The following is a 16,610-nucleotide window of genomic DNA, read 5'->3' as shown; positions in this document are numbered from 1 at the left end:
AATATTATATTAATATACAGTAAATATATACAGTAAATATACCAGTAAGACTCCCTAATCGGGAGATAAGCGACCGTTGGTCGCTTATCTCCACAAATAGGGCAAAAATGTGTTTTTCCAAAATCTTCCTGATCCATGTTGATGACATGAGTGTAGACATATTACTGTGTAGTGATTTTCGTGATTTTAGGGCAAAATCTGTAGGAGCAGTGTCCAAAAATGTGTTTTTAAAAATCGGCCTGAAGGTGGCGCTCCACAAATAGGGCAAAAATTTGTTTTTCCAAAATCTTCCTGATTCATGTTGATGGGATGAGTGTAGACATACTGTGTAGCGATTTGCGTGATTTTAGGGCAAAAACTAGATATAATCCTGTTAGTGACACCTGTAAACATATAAGATTATATAATCATAATATCCATAAACACAGCACCAGAACCTTGTTGGAAAGGCCAAACCTATTGGCTGGCTTGCCAGCAGCAGGCCTGCGCAGAGAGCCTTTGAGGTGCTTCTTTAAGATAACCTGCTTTGTCAGTTATGTTCAGTTAGTTCACCTTGGGGTGCAGAGAAAAGCCCAGTTTGGCAGAGATCCTGTAACAGAACAGCAGCTACACCTTTCAGTTCCATGTTGTGGAACATGTACAATGGCAAACTGTAAGTTATTTTAGTTGGTTGGTTTAGTTTGTACCTGTTTTAAGTTTGATTTACCAGGATTTAATGGTTGTCTGATAACTTGAAACAAACATGTTTAAAGGGGATTTGTACTCCTGTACAGTGCTAAGAATTATGCTTAATTGTAGTCACACCAGCACTGTTTATCCTTTTTTTTTAAACAATATGTTTATTTTCTTTTTTTTTTCTTTTTTAAAGACACACAAAACCACACAAAACTAAAAAGCATACAATATACAAAAAAAACACAAAAAACAAAACACCTGACATCAACACGACACATAATAATATAAAATAACTATGATACAAAGAGCACATAAAACACATCAACATCCAGACTCCTATGCCACAAGGCCAGACAAACGACCGTAGAGAGAAAAATAAAAAGTAGCTACCCTACTCCCGGTTCCTCCATCAAATAGTAAAGATCATTTCCCTTAACATACTGAATAAAGTTCCCCCATATTTTCTCAAATAGCTCTTGTTTGTTTTTAAGAGTGTATGTGATTCTTTATTTGTAATCGCTGTTTGATATTTTTTGCAGTGACATTTTAATGTTTGGTACAAACCTTTTGTCCTTTGTCTTTCCTTTTTTAGACCACAACACCACACACACACACACACACACACACACACACACACACACACACACACACACACACACACACACACACACACACACACACACACACACACACACACACACACACACACATTGCACCTTGCTAGTGGAAGTAAAGCCCCATGCAGTCCTCTGTGTAAACTGCATCCTGACTAATGCCTCATTCACATACAGAAAAGCCAAGCTAATGGTTGGCTTGGTAATTCAATGTAATCTCTATGCAAACCAGCTTTAAAAATGTCCAAGCTTTTTTTCGAGCATGGAAATTTTGAAAGCTGGTTTGCATAGAGATTACATTGAATTAACACGCCAACCATTAGCTTGGCTTCTCTCACTGTGAATGCAGCATCAGTGTGTTTTTACAGACTGGTTGGTGGGCCGAGGCGACATCAACACCCACCAGTCCTTTAAGCGTTTCAACACCTACTGAACCTAAACCTCTAAATGAACCCATTTAGATCTGGAACACATTATTACGCATTATTACTTTAACCATGAGTTCATGCTTTAACTATTCAAAAATAGCAGATCTACAAGAGTGCCGCGCTGTGAGCTTGTAGAGCTCAAATCGTTCTTTCTCAAGGTCCCTGGAACAAAATATTTTGAGATGGGGGTCCGCGTTGCGGTCAAATACATATCATTCTAGGGGTCCTTGACATTTTGAGAACCACTGACATAGAAACATGTGCTTCTCAAAAACCCTCAAAAAACCTTATAACCTTATAAGACATTTATAGAATTGGAACAAAAATATTGAAAGACTTTTCAAGATTTCTCAAAAATAGCAATTCTACAAGCTCACGGCACGGCACCTGTACAGTATATCTGCTATTTCTTAATAGTTAGTGCAGGGGTTTTCAAAGTGGGTGACGGGGCACCCTGGGGTGCCGTGACGGCAGTCCAGGGGTGCAGCGAGATCATTTAATAATGTTTGGAATTTATTTGGACACTTGAAAAAATATTTAGCATCAACTTAAAGTACAAAGTTATTTTCAGTCAGTTCTAACCAAAATGGCTGTTATCTCTACGTTTTCCTGGCAACATAATCACTAAAATATCGTCACTGTAAGGCAGAAACCTCGTAGTTTCAATGTTACGTCTTTTGGTAAAGCAAAGCCCTGCTTCATCATCCAAGACCGTCGCACAAAACTAGTGAAAACAGCAGATCTACAAGCACACAACGCCTCGCGATGCGAGGCGTTGTGTGCTTGTAGATCGGCTGTTTTCACTAATACTAAATAATAGTCTAAACGGTTCCAAGTCTTAATGGCTTAAAAAACATCACCAACACGTACCTTTGAGGACCTTGCGGGGTGTGTACTCATAGAGTTGTATTATGGACGGCTCAGAGTTGTATCTGTTCATTCTACAGCTGCTAAAACATATACACCTCTAACTGTATGTTCATTCTATACAGCAGCTAAACACATCCTAAACTCCACTGTCTGTTAGACCTGTATGTTCATCCTACAGCAGCTAAACCTTCACCGTCTAGAGTAGACCTGTCTGTTCATTCTATACAGCAGCTAAACACATCCTAAACTTCTAACTGTCTGTCAGACTGCATGCAACCAGTGGACCCCACTGCACCAGGCACTAGGGTGACATCATGGTGTGTGTGTGTGTGTGCATGTGTGCGCATGTGCGCATGTGCGCGTGTGTGTGTGTGCGTGCGTGCGTGCGTGTGTGTGTGTGTGTGTGTGTGTGTGTGTGTGCACGTGTTTGTGTGAGTGGGTGGTGAGTGCCACTGTGTGAATAGACTTTCTGAATGCTTCATTTGACACTGCCAGCTCTGTCTCAGTTTTCATTCACAGTCACGGTGCTACAGTAACATACTGTAATCCAACTGAGAGATGAGCAGTATTACGGCCGGGCCACACCAAGCCTTTTTACGCGCATCAGTGTGTATGCGGGGCGTGCGCGCGTTTTGGAAAGATCCAATATATATCAATTCAGCCGGCTACACCAGGCACACGGATAGCGCGAACCACGGATACGCATTCCCTAAAAATAGGATTGTTTCTATTTTTTACGTGCGCGTATGCGTTTTGTACACAAACTCCCATGGTCTTCCGCACATATACTTTTCGCACACGCACAGACAGCGCACGCATACGCTTGCGTTTTCTGGTGTAGCCCGGCCGTGAGGAGCTGACCAGTAAAAGAAAGACTGTCTGATATTGGTGTACTGGGAGCTGACCAGTACAAATGACCAGTACAACCACAGTGTGTTACTGTTGTACTGGGAGCTGACCGGTACAACCATAGGACTACAGACCAGTCTACAGACCGGACTACAGACCGGACTACAGACCGGACTACAGACCAGTCGCCCTGACATCACAGGTCATGAAGGTCTTTGAACGGCTGGTTCTGAACCTACTGAGACCGGCGGTCAGTGATCACCTGGACCCCCTTCAGTTTGCCTACCAGGCTGATATTGGGGTTGATGACGCCATCACCTTCATGCTCCATAAGGCTCTCACCCATCTGGAAGATCTGGGCAGCACAATCAGAATTATGTTTTTTGACTTCTCCAGTGCTTTCAACACTATCCAACCGTCTCTGCTTGCGGAGAAGCTTACGCTGATGGGGGTGGACAAGGGCTTTGTGGCATGGATCACAGACTACCTTTCAGAAAGGCCACAGTCTGTGAGACTGCAGAGCTGTCGGTCTGATGTGCTGGTGAGCAACAACTGTGCTCTCACCCTTCCTGTTCACTCTCTATACATCGGACTTCGGCTTCAATTCCAAGACCTGTCATCTGCAGAAGTTCTCAGATGATACCGTGGTGGTCAGCAAGATCTCGGGTGACAACACGGCTGAGCACGATGGTGTGGTTAGGGACTTTGTGCAATGGAGCGAGGCTAACCATCTCAGGCTCAACGCAAGCAAGACCAAGGAGATGGTGGTGGACTTCCGCACCTCCAAGAGAGTCCCCCCGGTGCCAAGCACCATTAACGGTGAGGTGGTTGAGCTCGTGGATAACTACAAATTCCTCCGAGTACACCTGAATAGTTCACTGGACTGGTCGGACAATGCACAGGCGATTCACAGCAAGGGGAAAAGCAGGCTGTTCCTCCTGAGAAGACTGAGATCGTTTGGGGTGTGCAATAGGATGCTACAGATGTTCTATCAGTCTGTCATGGCAAGTGTCCTCTTTTTTGGTATAACATGCTGGGGTGGCAACAACAGAGCAGGTGACACGTTTAACCTAAACAGACTGGTGAAGAAAGCAGGCTCTGTCGTTGGGTCCTCTCTGCAGGGGGTGGAGGAAGTAACCAGGGTGCGCACAGCGAGGAAGCTGGATTCCATCTTGGAGAACTCCTCCCACCCCCTCCATCTAGAGATCACCAGTTACTGGAGTAAGAGAGGAAACGACCGCTTTACCTACCCAGGACGGAGATGTGAGAGATTAGGAAAATCTTTTGTACCGGCTGCCCTTAAGCTGTACAACGAGACACATAACGGACGCTTGAAAAGGTCTCCCTTCCTAACTTAGACTGACGGAACCATTGCTGTATTGACATTGACCTCTAAGGAACTATTGCTGTATTGACTTTGACCTAAAAGGACCGTCCAGGAAGTGTGCTCATGTGCGTCTTGCGGTGACACGCTTCCTAGTTTCTTCTTTTTTCGCACTGATTTTTGACATTGCACTATTAGTTTGTGTTGGTAGTTTCTGAGTATTTTTGCTTTGTTTAACAATGACAGTGAGATACTTGTTTGCACTAACTAGCATTGACTGCTATGGTCTCTTTTGCAAGACACTTTATGTATATATACTTATATATTATTCGCCCCCTCTATTGATGCACCTTCTCTTTATTGGTACTGTACTGCTCTTTTTTTGTTCTTTTGTTTCTTTCCCTCTTATCCTTTTTTTTCTTACGTCTCTGTAACTTTGTAAATAACTGTATACTGCTGTGCTACTACTGGACAACTGAATTTCCCCCTTGGGATAATAAAGGTATCTATCTATCTATCTATCTATCTATCTATCTATCTATCTATATCTATCACAGTGTGTTACTGTTGTACTGGGAGCTGTTGTACTGGGAGCTGACCGGTACAACCACAGTGTGTTACTGTTGTACTGGGACCTGACCAGTACAACCGCAGTGTGTTACTGTTGTACTGGGAGCTGACCAGTATAACCACAGTGTGTTACTGTTGTACTGGGAGCTGACCAGTACAACCACAGTGTGTTACTGTTGTACTGGGAGCTGACCAGTACAACCACAGTGTGTTACTGTTGTACTGGGAGCTGACCAGTACAAATGACCGTTTTGCAGAAACCAAAATGTATAAGAAACAATCAGCACCTGCCAATCAATCACATGGCCTAAACACAGACACTGATTGGCACTTTGACTTTTTGGTTTCTCTAAAACGTCTGTCCAAAATGCGCTTGTGGACTCATGATGATGTGAGTTCATGTGACCGGGAAGCAGGGGCGAGGCCAGAACAGAGAAATAGGGTGGGCCTGGCAACTTCAGGGTGGGCCCAGCTAGGAGGATTATTGTGAAAAAAGAAAAAGAAAAGATTTTTTCTTTTCTTTTTTTTTTCTTCTCTAAATTATTATGTTTTTTGGGGGTTAAAACGGGTGTGGGTGGCAGCAGCAATGAACAATTATTAATAGGCTAATACAATGCATCGAGTTCCCAGCTGCACCCAGGCACACCCACAAAAACGCCCCTGCCGGATGGTCTACCAGGCTGTAAACATTACCAGGCCTAAACATTGTCCTCTTCACAGTGTTTATGCTCACCTTAAAATCCAAATAATGATAGAGGCTCTGGTTCTGCTCCACTGCCAGCTGGACGCTATGATTACACTCTGACTGTTCAGCTACACGCTGTAATGTGGCCGTGTCTTATTCACGTTATTCCTGGCCCTCTCTATGGAGGCTGCCATTTTCTTTTACAGAGGGCGCTAGAGAGTTTTTCTCTGTGTGCTTCTTCAAAAAACATCTTTTCACTTCCTCCCAAGTAAGGAAGTGACAGAGAATTGTCTGTTGCCAGATGTTGCTAAAGAAATAAGCCCAGCAGAAGCAACTAGGCTAGGTTACATTTACATTTGAAAATAGCAGATCAGCAAGCTCACAATGTGTCACATTGCGACACATTGTGAGTTTGTATATTTGCTATTTAAATTTAAATATTGAATATTGAGGGGGGGGGGGGGGGGGGATATTTTGAATATTTTATAAACATTTTAACAACATCAATCTGTGTGGAGGTCCCTGGCACCACACATTTTCAGATGGGGGTCTAGGGTCTGCGACTGTGGACACATATGTTAATCTGGGGTCCTTGATATGAAAAGATTTGGGAACCACTGGTTTAAAAAATATTAGAAAGTAAGCCCAATAAGCAACTACACTATTTCTTTAAGACACAAATTGCTTATTATAAGCAGACATGGCAACCCAGGTACATTCAGTGCCCAGAGCTCAGAACGCCATCTACTGACACTTTAATGCAAGGACAACAGGAAACCAAATGATGTTTTTTAGGCCAGCCTTTTCAGCCTCCGCCTCTTTCAGGATATGAACAGGAAGCCGGGGGCGGGGCCAGGACTTACATGAATAATAGGCCCGTGTTAAACTGTTCCCCTTTCCTTGATGTCTGAATCCAAACCTGCATCTCCTTTACCCGATCATCATTTTGCTTAGAAAAAAATAAAGTGTTATCTGGCATATTGTTGCTTTCCATTAAATTAGAAGACAACCGTTTAAGAAGTTTTGAAAAGTTGTGTAATACGTACATAGCATAGTGTGTACAGACTGAGATGCTAGGCTCATTGTTTACCTTGTGTCCAAGTCGTTGTATTGACTGAAGTTCATTCATGTTTACTCTGCTTATGAATTCTGATCTCACACTTTACAGTTTACAGTTTAGGCATTTAGCAGACGCTTTTAATCCAAAGCGACTTCCAATAAGCAGGTAATACACATCACTATAATAAACAAGATAATATGTCAGTCAACAACAATACAACAAATGCATAGGAATATCAATCTAGGAAAAAAGAAAAACAAAACTTTAAGTTGCTCTGGATAAAGAGTGTCTTCTTGGCACTCTTTATCACAAGCTTCACAAGATATCACAAGCTTGCAGTGTGGCACTCGGTGCCACACTGCAAGCTTGTATATCTGCTATTTTTCAATAGCTAAAGTATAAAATAATGAAGGCCTCTCCACCTTGGGCCCTAGTAACTCAGTCCCACTTTTCCCCCCCTTGTGACGCCCCTGGGTATTCAGGCCTGGCTCAGGGAAGATGACGCCCCTCCCATGCAGAGTCCATCATGGACACGTCTGGACGTGCAACATGCAGGCCTGAGGCCTAGGGTTTGTATTGTGATGTTTTTATGCCTGGACCTCAGGAAGGTGCAGAGGATCCTTTATAAACTACACCAGGAGTCTTCAACAGGGGGTCCGGGACCCCTAGGGGGTCCTCAGAGTTACTACAGTGGGTCCTCCAAAACAGAGTGATAGAACCTTTTTTCCTTTTTTTTTTATATTAACCACTTGAACCGTAGCGTCCATTTTCTGAGAACTTTAGCCAACAATAGCAGATCTACAAGCTCACAATTATTAAGTATTGACGGTTCAAGTGGTTAAATATCTGAAAATACAAATTGACATGAATCCAAGTGGGACTGAGTTATTAGGGCCCAAGTTGGAGGGGCCTTAATTATTTGATACTTTAGCCATTGGAAAATAGCAGATATACAAGCTCTGAATGCTGCGTTGCGAGCTTGTAGATCTGCTATTTTTCAAAAGTTGTGAAAATGCGTGCAAATCTTTGAATATATGTATTTACATGGAAACAGGTTTTTGCATATATTTAAAAAAAATAGCAGATCTACAAGCTCTCAGCACGAGCTTGAATATCTGCTATTTTTCAATAGTTAAAGCACAACATACAACAGTGAAACCATGTACCCAGGACCCAGAATTTGGTGCGACACCCACCCTGCACGTGTCATAACTAATAATTAATCCTCACAGTAATAATCTCAGGCTCTGCTCAGTGCTCACCCAGTGCGATGATCTTCTTCCTGACTCCCGTGGACTCCTCCAGCTTCCCCAGGAGGTCTGTCACGATGTTCTTCTCGCTGAGGAACTTCTCCGCTCGGTCTTTGATCTTGTAGAGCAGGTCGGTCAGCCCCATGGTGGTGGAGGACACCGGAGGAGACGAAGACATATGTCTGACTGAGAGATATACCCTACCTACCGCTGCTTAAGTCCTGCTGACACCTGCACGCCCCGGTGGAGTCTAATCCGCTTTGTTGGGAGAGAGAGAGAGAGAGAGAGAGAGAGAGAGAGAGAGAGAGAGAGAGAGAGAGAGAGAGAGAGAGAGAGAGAGAGAGAGAGAGAGAGGTGATTAAGGATGTTGAGTGACAGGGGAGTTGTCCAATCGGAGCAGAGGCCCAGAATGCAGATAAGCAAATTCTGACTCTCGTGACTGGCTCAGGTAAACAGTGACATACAGTGTACACATACGCACGCACACGCGCACACACACACACACACACACACACACACACACACACACACACACACACACACACACACACACACACACACACACGTGCACACACACACAAACACAAGCGCACACACACACTTCACCAGTCATCACAAGAAGTGTGACAACGTTTAAGGAGCAGTGACATTCAACTGACATCAGTGCTATGACACTGTTATGTGTGTATATTAAATACACATCAATGTTATACTGTATTAATGCAATATCATAATAATAACTAGAAATACTGTTCCTTCGAAACAGTGTGGGCTCGGTTCCAACCCAACAAATAGGATACTTTAAGGTACTGTAAGGTACAGTACCTTACAGTATTGTACTGTACCTTACTATACTGTACTGCACCTTACTGTACTGTACTGTACTGTACTGTACTGTAACTTACTGTACTTTACTGTACTCTACTGTACTGTACTTTACTGTATTCTACTGTAACTTACTGTACTTTACTGTACTCTACTGTACCTTACTGTACTGTACTCTACTGTACCTTACTGTACTGTACTGTACCTTACTGTACTATACTATACTGTACTCTACTGTACCGTACTGTACCTTACTGTACTGTACTCTACTGTACCTTACTATACTGTACTTTACTGTACTCTACTGTACTTTACTGTACTCCACTGTACCTTACTGTACTTTATTCTACTTTACTGTACTTTATTGTACTTTACTGTACTCTACTGTACCTTACTGTACTGTATTGTACTTTACTGTACCTTACTGTACTGTACTCTACTGTACCTTTCTGTACTGTACCTTTCTGTACCTTACTGTACTTTACTGTACTCTACTGAACCTTACTGTACTTTTACTGTACTCTACTGAACCTTACTGTACTGTACATATTATATGTGTTCTAGATCTACATTTTTGATTCTGTGTTTGGGAACCAACAACTGTCAAATGGACTCCAACTGTAGTGGAGTATATTGAGTGCATATACTGTAGGCTAACAATCCCAGATCACATATGTCCTCCACTATGTCTATAACCAAGGCGTTCTTCTATGTGGCCACTCCAGACTGAGGAGTGGAGCATGGCTTTTATTGTGTTTGTGGATCTGACTTGGAAATGCATTGGTTTTGATATCTCCCTGACAACCAACAACAACCACTAATATGGCTGACTGTCCCTGCGGGCTCTAGGATATATGGCTATGGGATTTACATCCCATCGCCCGGACTTGATTCTTGATCACAGCTGTGTAATCAGTAGAGTGGAGAGGGACATTTATTTATAGTTTTAACTATAACTATAGTTTTATACATCACACAGCTTAGACATTTGGATCAAATCAGAGAGCAGACCTGTGTGAACGCAATGATATAGATAGCATATCTGAAGTGTGAACACTGCAGCCACAGCGCCTTAACATAAACATGGGTCTATTATCCTTCTCTCCACTCTGGGGACCCATTGGAAATGCATTGGGTGCTTAAAGTTAAACATTTTTATTTTTTTATATTTATACTACAAAACATTTCAAAACCAAAAATACAAGCACACTTGTCCTCAGTAAGCTGAACACATAAAAATTTGAATGGTGTTGAAAGGTGTAAGCGTTTAAGAGATGAAGCGCGCCAAAGTTTTGAGGAGATACACATATAGCTATAAATAAATAATGAAGATAACATACGTGTGCTCGCCTTCCAGGCGAGCCCACAATTAGTATTATTGCGACACGTTGAGAGGTTGTAGATCAACTATTTTCACTATTTGTTTGGGGGGCGAAAAGAACATGTTTCCATGTGTACACTTTCAGAGTCATGTTACTACCACATAAGGGTCCATTTGGTTCCCAACTATCCATCCTTTATGTGGGGACCCCCTGGAACGTTGTGTCTGCCATCTCTCCTATGTGGGGACCCCCTGGAACGTTGTGTCTGCTATCTCTCCTATGTGGGGACCCCCTGGAACATTGTGTCTGTTATCTCTCCTATGTGGGGACCCCCTGGAACGTTGTGTCTGTTATCTCTCCTATGTGGGGACCCCCTGGAACGTTGTGTCTGTTATCTCTCCTATGGACCCCCTGGAACGTTGTGCCTGTTATCTCTCCTATGGACCCCCTGGAACGTTGTGCCTGTTATCTCTCCTATGGACCCCCTGGAACGTTGTGTCTGTTATCTCTCCTATGTGGGGACCCCCTGGAACGTTGTGTCTGTTATCTCTCCTATGGACCCCCTGGAACGTTGTGTCTGTTATCTCTCCTATGTGGGGACCCCCTGGAACGTTGTGCCTGTTATCTCTCCTATGGACCCCCTGGAACGTTGTGCCTGTTATCTCTCCTATGGACCCCCTGGAACGTTGTGCCTGTTATCTCTCCTATGGACCCCCTGGAACGTTGTGTCTGTTATCTCTCCTATGTGGGGACCCCCTGGAACGTTGTGCCTGTTATCTCTCCTATGGACCCCCTGGAACGTTGTGCCTGTTATCTCTCCTATGGACCCCCTGGAACGTTGTGCCTGTTATCTCTCCTATGGACCCCCTGGAACGTTGTGTCTGTTATCTCTCCTATGTGGGGACCCCCTGGAACGTTGTGCCTGTTATCTCTCCTATGTGGGGACCCCCTGGAACGTTGTGCCTGTTATCTCTCCTATGTGGGGACCCCCTGGAACGTTGTGCCTGTTATCTCTCCTATGGACCCCCTGGAACGTTGTGTCTGCTATCTCTCCTATGTGGGGACCCCCTGGAACGTTGTGCCTGTTATCTCTCCTATGTGGGGACCCCCTGGAACGTTGTGCCTGTTATCTCTCCTATGTGGGGACCCCCTGGAACGTTGTGCCTGTTATCTCTCCTATGGACCCCCTGGAACGTTGTGCCTGTTATCTCTCCTATGGACCCCCTGTAACGTTGTGCCTGTTATCTCTCCTATGGACCCCCTGGAACGTTGTGCCTGTTATCTCTCCTATGGACCCCCTGGAACGTTGTGCCTGTTATCTCTCCTATGTGGGGACCCCCTGGAACGTTGTGTCTGTTATATCTCCTATGTGGGGACCCCCTGGAACGTTGTGCCTGTTATCTCTCCTATGGACCCCCTGGAACGTTGTGCCTGTTATCTCTCCTATGGACCCCCTGGAACGTTGTGCCTGTTATCTCTCCTATGGACCCCCTGGAACGTTGTGCCTGTTATCTCTCCTATGGACCCCCTGGAACGTTGTGCCTGTTATCTCTCCTATGGACCCCCTGGAACGTTGTGCCTGTTATCTCTCCTATGGACCCCCTGGAACGTTGTGTCTGTTATCTCTCCTATGTGGGGACCCCCTGGAACGTTGTGCCTGTTATCTCTCCTTTAAGTGGCATCTGAACACACACATGTTCAGACAGGCCTTTGGTCACTTATAGGCATCCCTGATTTTACTGTTCTTTTGTATTAACTGTAGAGCTTATTCTTATTTTATTTTTGTATCTCTGCAACTGTAGAGCTTACTTTTTATTGAGTATTGTGTATCTGTAAAGCACTCTGTGCATTCGTGCTGTGAAGATGTGCTATATAAATAAAGTTCATTCATTCATTCATTCATTCCTATGGCGCCACCAACATCAATGCAGCATGAAACTGGACACAATGTGATCCAACAACAACAACAACATATTCTAGGTTTTGGGTCTGAGAGGCTAAATGTCATCAAATGGTGGTCCGTGGCTCACATGATGGACCTTGATAATAATAATGATAATAATAATGCATTTTATTCATAACATACCATTCTAGCGAATCTCATAGTGCTACGGGGTTAAAGGCATGCAGGGACGTGCTGGCCATTGGGAAAAGCGGGACAACTCCCGAACGGCCGGTTCATTCCCGGCCGGTCCAGGCCGGCCATTAGGAAAAATGGCCGGCCTTCGTTCCATTTTGGGGGCTCGGCGGCCAACAAAGTAAATCGTCACTGTCGGGCAGAAACCTCGTATCTCCAAGTTTCAAATTTGTACGTTTTCTCGCAAAGCAAAGCCCTGCTTCATCATACAAGACCGGCGCACAAAAGTAGTGAAAACAGCAGATCTACAAGCACACAACGCCTCGCTTTAAATCATTTTTTAAATGATAAATACAAAATAAACAGTTTTGGACATACAAGGTTTCCACCTGACAACGACAAAATATAACTCATGTAATTGGCCCACTGGCTTGTCACTTAATTGTCATGATCTGAAATGGCAAATCTTTGAGTAGCAGCAGCGCTATAGAGAGAGATCTCTCTCTATAGCACGCAATGAGGGCCTCTCCAACTCTATTTAGTTTTGCTTTTGGAAAATTCGTTTGGTATAGACCCACCTATGTATCTTTTAGTACAACTCGTAGTGACTGGCAAGACTACACTAGGCTACTCCAGCATTTTAACAGGGATTGGGGAAACAAGACTACACTAGGCTACTCCAGCATTTTAACAGGGATTGGGGAAACAAGACTACACTAGGCTACTCCAGCATTTTAACAGGGATTGGGGAAACAAGACTACACTAGGCTACTCCAGCATTTTAACAGGGATTGGGGAAACAAGACTACACTAGGCTACTCCAGCATTTTAACAGGGATTGGGGAAACAAGACTACACTAGGCTACTCCAGCATTTTAACAGGGATTGGGGAAACAAGACTACACTAGGCTACTCCAGCATTTTAACAGGGATTGGGGAAACAAGACTGCACTAGGCTACTCCAGCATTTTAACAGGGATTGGGGAAACAAGACTACACTAGGCTACTCCAGCATTTTAACAGGGATTGGGGAAACAAGACTACACTAGGCTACTCCAGCATTTTAACAGGGATTGGGGAAACAAGACTGCACTAGGCTACTCCAGCATTTTAACAGGGATTGGGGAAACAAGACTACACTAGGCTACTCCAGCATTTTAACAGGGATTGGGGAAACAAGACTACACTAGGCTACTCCAGCATTTTAACAGGGATTGGGGAAACAAGACTGCACTAGGCTACTCCAGCATTTTAACAGGGATTGGGGAAACAAGACTACACTAGGCTACTCCAGCATTTTAACAGGGATTGGGGAAACAAGACTACACTAGGCTACTCCAGCATTTTAACAGGGATTGGGGAAACAAGACTGCACTAGGCTACTCCAGCATTTTAACAGGGATTGGGGAAACAAGACTGCACTAGGCTACTCCAGCATTTTAACAGGGATTGGGGAAACAAGACTGCACTAGGCTACTCCAGCATTTTAACAGGGATTGGGGAAACAAGACTACACTAGGCTACTCCAGCATTTTAACAGGGATTGGGGAAACAAGACTGCACTAGGCTACTCCAGCATTTTAACAGGGATTGGGGAAACAAGACTACACTAGGCTACTCCAGCATTTTAACAGGGATTGGGGAAACAAGACTACACTAGGCTACTCCAGCATTTTAACAGGGATTGGGGAAACAAGACTGCACTAGGCTACTCCAGCATTTTAACAGGGATTGGGGAAACAAGACTACACTAGGCTACTCCAGCATTTTAACAGGGATTGGGGAAACAAGACTACACTAGGCTACTCCAGCATTTTAACAGGGATTGGGGAAACAAGACTACACTAGGCTACTCCAGCATTTTAACAGGGATTGGGGAAACAAACGGGGGGAACCAAAACAAAGCGACACCGCTTCTTCTGCTTGTGGTTTCCACCTAGACCGGATCAAACGGCCCGTTGTAAACAATCACCAGGCTTTCCCCCGAGAAAGCCTGGTGACGAGATGTTAGCTATAGATTAATCGGGTCGAATTAAAAAATAGGCAACACAAAAACACAAGGAATAATTAAGAAAACAACTCTGTTAAAAAGGTAGGTTTTCAGTCAGTTTTAATCCATTTAGGCCTAGAATTATTGACTGCTTTAACTGTTGAAAAATAGCAGATATACAAGCTCACAGCGCGGCACCGAGTGCCGCACTGCGAGCTTGTAGATCTGCTATTTTTGAAAAAAAGTCGTGAAAATGTGTGTTAATCTTTGAATATATGTATTTTTAGAGCAAACGTTTGTAACTCAAATTTTGCTTCTGGGTGGTCCCTGGAACTAGATATTTTGAGATGGGGGTCCTTGGCCAAATAAATATCATTTTGGGGGTCCTTCACATGAAAAGGTTTGAGCACCACTAACATAGTAGTCTCTCAAGAACAGACTAACTGAGCTCCAGTTGAGTGAAAAGGACCTTTTCTTTGACGATGGCTGGCCAGATTGCTGACATAGAAACACAGGTTTTTCAAAAAACCTTAGAAGAATTCAAAAGACACTTATAGAATCGGGTCAAAATTCAAATTTTCACGATTTTTCAAAAATAGCAGATCTACAAGCTCGCAGCGCGGCACTCGGTGCCGCGCTGTGAGCTTGTATATCTGCTATTTTTCAATAGTTAAAGCATAAAATAATGATACCCGTTCTAAATGGGTTAAAAACATCTGTGGACTGCTCTGCTCTCAGGTGTGGAGGAGGGCGTTCCACAGAGCTGTGCTGAAACAGTTCATCCTCAGAGTGTTGCAACATCACGTCAACGTGGTTGAACTTCTCCTCCCAACCGTCATCATTCTGTTGGACAGATGACTGAGCAGGGACGTGCAGAGAGCGTTAGAGAGGCAGGGGCTGAACTCTAAAAGGGCCTTTTGGTGAAAATATCGAAAATAGCAGACCTCCAAGCTCACAGCGCGTCGTTTTCGGTGCTTGATACCACACTGAACCAAGCATAATCAAGTGAATACTGGAGATGTGGCGTAACGGCATGGATTTATAAACAGAGATGGCAATTCTTTCAACATAAGATGCTGCATTCAAGTTCAGGAGAGTTTGGACAAGGCAATTCTCTTGAATGCTGCCTTCAGGTATGGCATGGAAAGAGGGGGCGTTTTGCATTTCTTTCACCATAGTAAAAACTGCATCATGGTCTGGAGAGGACACTTCTTACAGACTGATTAAAGTGCAGGGGCTCAAGCCCCCTTTGCTGTTGTGCCTGTGACTGAGCAACAACCAGGGGCGTCAAATGGGTATGGCAAAATGTAACAAAATGGTCACTTTAACAAGGTATTATGATTATATTCTCCAAACTTTTATTCTACCCATCTTGACAGAATGGTATATTCCCAGGTTCCGCAGGTCAGCTGCACAGGTGCAATGCATTATTGTTAATTGTGGCACGTTTACTAACATGCCAAGTTTAGCTGAACTTAAACAACCGTTCCAGGCTGCCATATCCAGCCCAAGAAACCGTAGAAACGGGGGAAAAAATAGAAATGTAGTTCGTAAAATAAATGTATCATGCCTTGTTGCTAAGGTATGGCAACATGACTGGCTTCGTGCGCGTGCAAGACACCAGTCATGTTGCCATACCATAGCTTTTTCTGAACTGACGCCACTGAGAGAGATGAGAGAGAGAGAGAGAGAGAGAGAGAGAGAGAGAGAGAGAGAGAGAGAGAGAGAGAGACCAGACATGAGTTGTAGAAGAATGCATCCAACAGGCAGGCTGACACACGCCTACCTGCCTACACACACACACACACACACACACACACACACACACACACACACACACCACACACACACACACACACACACACACACACACACACACACACACACACACACACACACACACACACACACACACAGTGTGATGTCAGGACACAGTGAGGAAGTGCAGTCAGACTCTCAGTGAAGGAACGGCAGTCAGAACAACATGGATCCAGAGAAGACCATGAGACGATACCGAGCCATCAAATACACCCTGTTTATATTCTGCTATGTGTTCTGGGTGAGTTGGACT

General features: G+C 44.0%; 2 protein-coding genes across 2 annotated transcripts in view; one reads left to right on the top strand and one right to left on the bottom strand.

Annotated features, from left to right (window-relative positions):
• The window catches only part of reep6 (receptor accessory protein 6), a gene marked incomplete at both ends in the record, with an annotated part of 37,898 nt that extends 29,428 nt beyond the window's left edge, over nucleotides 1-8,470 (bottom strand). Inside the window, one exon of the mRNA XM_080750243.1 lies at nucleotides 8,338-8,470. Within this exon, the coding sequence (XP_080606369.1) occupies nucleotides 8,338-8,470 (133 nt within the window). The remainder of the gene's footprint in view (nucleotides 1-8,337) is intronic.
• Nucleotides 8,471-16,541: 8,071 nt separating this feature from the next.
• LOC308284898 (tetraspanin-33) overlaps nucleotides 16,542-16,610 on the top strand; it is a gene marked incomplete at both ends in the record, with an annotated part of 17,603 nt that continues 17,534 nt past the window's right edge. Inside the window, one exon of the mRNA XM_080725623.1 lies at nucleotides 16,542-16,598. Coding sequence (XP_080581749.1) covers nucleotides 16,542-16,598 — 57 coding nt within the window. The remainder of the gene's footprint in view (nucleotides 16,599-16,610) is intronic.

This window comes from Nannobrachium achirus (genome assembly GCF_963921795.1).
Source record: "Nannobrachium achirus genome assembly, chromosome: 1".
NCBI lineage: Eukaryota > Metazoa > Chordata > Actinopteri > Myctophiformes > Myctophidae > Nannobrachium > Nannobrachium achirus.
This window is presented reverse-complemented; position numbering and strand designations above follow the sequence as displayed.